At 44.2% G+C, this 3,251-nt stretch overlaps 1 protein-coding gene across 5 annotated transcripts in view; it reads right to left on the bottom strand.

The window, feature by feature from the left end:
- Mcm3ap (minichromosome maintenance complex component 3 associated protein) overlaps positions 1-3,251 on the bottom strand; it is a 42,862-nt gene that overhangs the window by 14,542 nt on the left and 25,069 nt on the right. For all 5 annotated transcript variants that reach the window (XM_031348780.1, XM_031348779.1, XM_031348777.1 and 2 more), the window contains exon 18: positions 1,175-1,372. In XM_031348780.1, coding sequence (XP_031204640.1) covers positions 1,175-1,372 — 198 coding nt within the window. The remainder of the gene's footprint in view (positions 1-1,174; positions 1,373-3,251) is intronic.

Below are 3,251 nucleotides of genomic sequence, written 5' to 3'. Positions count from 1 at the left end.
AAAAAAAAAAAAAAAAAAAAAAAAAGAAAGAAAAAGAAAAATTTTAAAGTAAATAATAAATAGTATTCACTGATGTTTCTGAATGAAAACCAATTGCTCAATGTCCCCTGGGAAGACTGTTGAGACCCTTATAAAATAATGGGTCACCCAACCCCATCAAATATTCACTGTGAGCTGGCTATGAGAAACAGACAAAACCCCTGCCCTCTTAGAGCACGCTCTCATGAGAGAGAAGAGCCTCTGTGATGGCTACTGGGATTCGCAGAACATGCCTATATACAGGCATGGTGGTGCACACGTTTGATCCCAGCACTTGAGAGGCAGAAGCAGGTGATCTCTGAGTTGAAGGCTGGCCAAGCAGCTAAGGATACATGGAGAAACCCTGTCTTGAAAAACAAAAACAAAGAAACTATGACTTTAGGAAGCCAGACTATGTCACAACAGCCATGGGTCAGAGTAAAGCCCCTAATCCCTGACATCAGAGTATGTGCCCGACTATCATCCCTATTTCCATACAGCACAAAGATGACCTGATCTAATGGACAAAACCTTAGCAAAAATGCTCTGCGAGAACCTCCTGTGATGGCCAGAGGACGAGACATAACCCCATCAGGGTAAGCCTATGGCACATCCGTATTGTCTAAGGCCTGCCTGCTTGGAGGCAGAACAGCTGTGAAAGCCCCTTGTACAAACAAAACAGCACTGACACTGTGACTACAGAGAAACACCAAGCCTGAGGTGCTACAATTGCACAGTTTGGGCCTCGGGAACTGGACTGCACAGGGAGACTGGGAGGAGCAGCAGGGAGGGTCTGGCTGAGGATGACACAGAAAGAAGGGACACTGCCAGAGGATAGACAGGTGGATGTGAAGGAGCACAGTGATGGAGCACCATGGAGCAGTGTCTGGAAGCAGAGTTGGGGCAGGCTTAGGGATCACCATTCAGTCTACCAACAGAACCTAAGCCTGTCAAGGTCATGCAAAACTTGAGCCCATCTTCTCAGTGGTGGACAGGCCACCTGTTCAGAACTGTGGGAAACACACCTTTCAAGATGCATTCCTATGTCTGTCCTCACTTGCTGCCTCCACCCATCTTCATCCGCAATGCTGTCAGTCTAACTCACACTAACACTAGCCGGGGCACGGAGCCCTGAGGCCATGCCGCGAGGACTGACCTGGTACAGGAGACGCCAACCTTCCCTGCATGGCCCAGGTCCAAAAGGCCCTTGGCCAGGTTCTCCTCAGTAATGGGGCACTCTGCACTGGGCACTAGTGCCTGCAGCCGGTCATTCACATCCACACAGCACGGGGCTGCAGGGAAGGCCCGCATCTGACGCCGGAATTTCTTCCGGGCTGCAACAGCTTCCCTCCACCTAGAGATAAACCAGCATATGGTTATTGGATGGTGTGTTTAAGGCTCATCCACTGGGGAAAAAACAGAGTCCAGTATACAAATATGGAAGTGTGGTTTTTTGTTTGTTATCATACTTTTAGATTTTATTTTCATGTATGTGAGTGTTTTGCCTGTGTACATGTATGTGCACCTTGTACATGACTATGGATGGTTGTGAGCCACCACGAGGGTGCTGGGAACAGAACACAGGTCCTCTTCAGGAACAGCAAATGTTCTTAACCACTAAGCCAGCTCTCCAGCCGGGGAGTGTGGTTTTCACAATATATATATATATACATATATATATTTTTTTTTCAGCAAGAGTGCTTAAAATAAAAATTAATCTCAATTAAAATGTAGGTGTGAGAAAAAACAAAAGCAGTGAGCTCTGAGCTGCCGGACATAAGTACAAACACTGAATTACCTCTATAAGGCAGTCTAGACACAAATTTAATATGTAGTAACCCCTCAGCCCAGCAAACAGGGTCCCAACAACATGCGTGTGAACAGACATGTAAAATATCAATACAAAAGAGGTCGCTTAGGCACTGCCACAGTCACAGAGAGCCATGTGACCGTCACTAGAGGGTCAGTCCCTTAAGGCACAGACATTCCCATCAGCATACTGCAACACTGTTACAACAGTAACAGAAGCTGACACCATGCTACAAAGGTCGGGCCTCCACCTCTGAGTGGGTAAGAACGGGACAGTGATCTATACTGTTGCTACCACCAAGGACATACATTATCATTTGCTTTGAATTTCAGTATAAAATGGATGGCCCTGCGGCACACACAACACTTGAATGGCGAGCCTAAGTGACACACACCGGGTGCACCTATACTGTTGAGAGGCCACAGCGATACACAAGCATCCCTGTGCTCCCACTGTGCTCCGACTACACTCACCATTACCCAACCTGAAACGGGCTACGCCGTTTAGTTTGGAATATATACTGTTTGCATATACTTCTTCATAAATTGACGGTTTTCTACTATGGAGAGAGAAACTCAAACTTAATACCTGGACTTTTTTTTACTTTATGACATTACCAAAGTGATATGAATTCATTAAAAAAATGGATTTTACCCTGTCTCAAAAAAACAAAACAAAAAAATGAACTTCAAATTTAATTTCCTAGCTTAAAATTTCTTGAACTTTTTTCTATTTACAATCCCTTTTTTACCCAAGAGATTTATATATAATCCCTGGTATAAAGGTATATGTAAACTAGGTATAGAAATCAAATATTTGCTCATAATAAATAAAAGATTTACTTAAAACGACTGTCTTGGTGTATATTTATAATTCTATCATATATCAAATATGAACATAAATTGGCATACTAAGGACACTGATACGCTTGTTTGTCTAACACAATGTAACCCAAAGCTATACCAAGCTGATGGCTGCTGAGCGATGATATTAAAATGTTATGGCTCTGCAGCTTTTTAAGGGCCAGAGAGATGGCTCAGCCGTTAAAGAGCACTGGCTGCTCTTCCAGAGGACCAGGGTTCAGTTCTCAGCACCTACATGGCAGCTTCCACAGTCTGTAAGTACCTTGGGTTTCTGGAAATCAGAGCCTTCCTCTACTCTTTCTACGAAGTCTGCACTGCACGCACACAACACACAGACACATGCAGACCAAACACCAACACACATAAAATAATACATCAATCTTTAAAAAATAACCAACATTCTGTTTTAGTCCTTAAGTAAACTATTCTATTCCTACAATATAAAGCTTTGTCTGAACCGTAAGGGCACATTAGGTCCTCTATGGGAAGACCGGCCTTGAGTCACAGACAACGGTCACTCGGATGGGGCACAGCAGTGGAGAATCCACAGTGGCCTTGAG

The sequence above is a fragment of the Mastomys coucha genome, unplaced genomic scaffold, assembly GCF_008632895.1.
Source record: "Mastomys coucha isolate ucsf_1 unplaced genomic scaffold, UCSF_Mcou_1 pScaffold3, whole genome shotgun sequence".
NCBI lineage: Eukaryota > Metazoa > Chordata > Mammalia > Rodentia > Muridae > Mastomys > Mastomys coucha.
The sequence above is the reverse complement of the archived record's forward strand: the minus strand, read 5'-3'. Positions and strand labels throughout refer to the sequence as shown.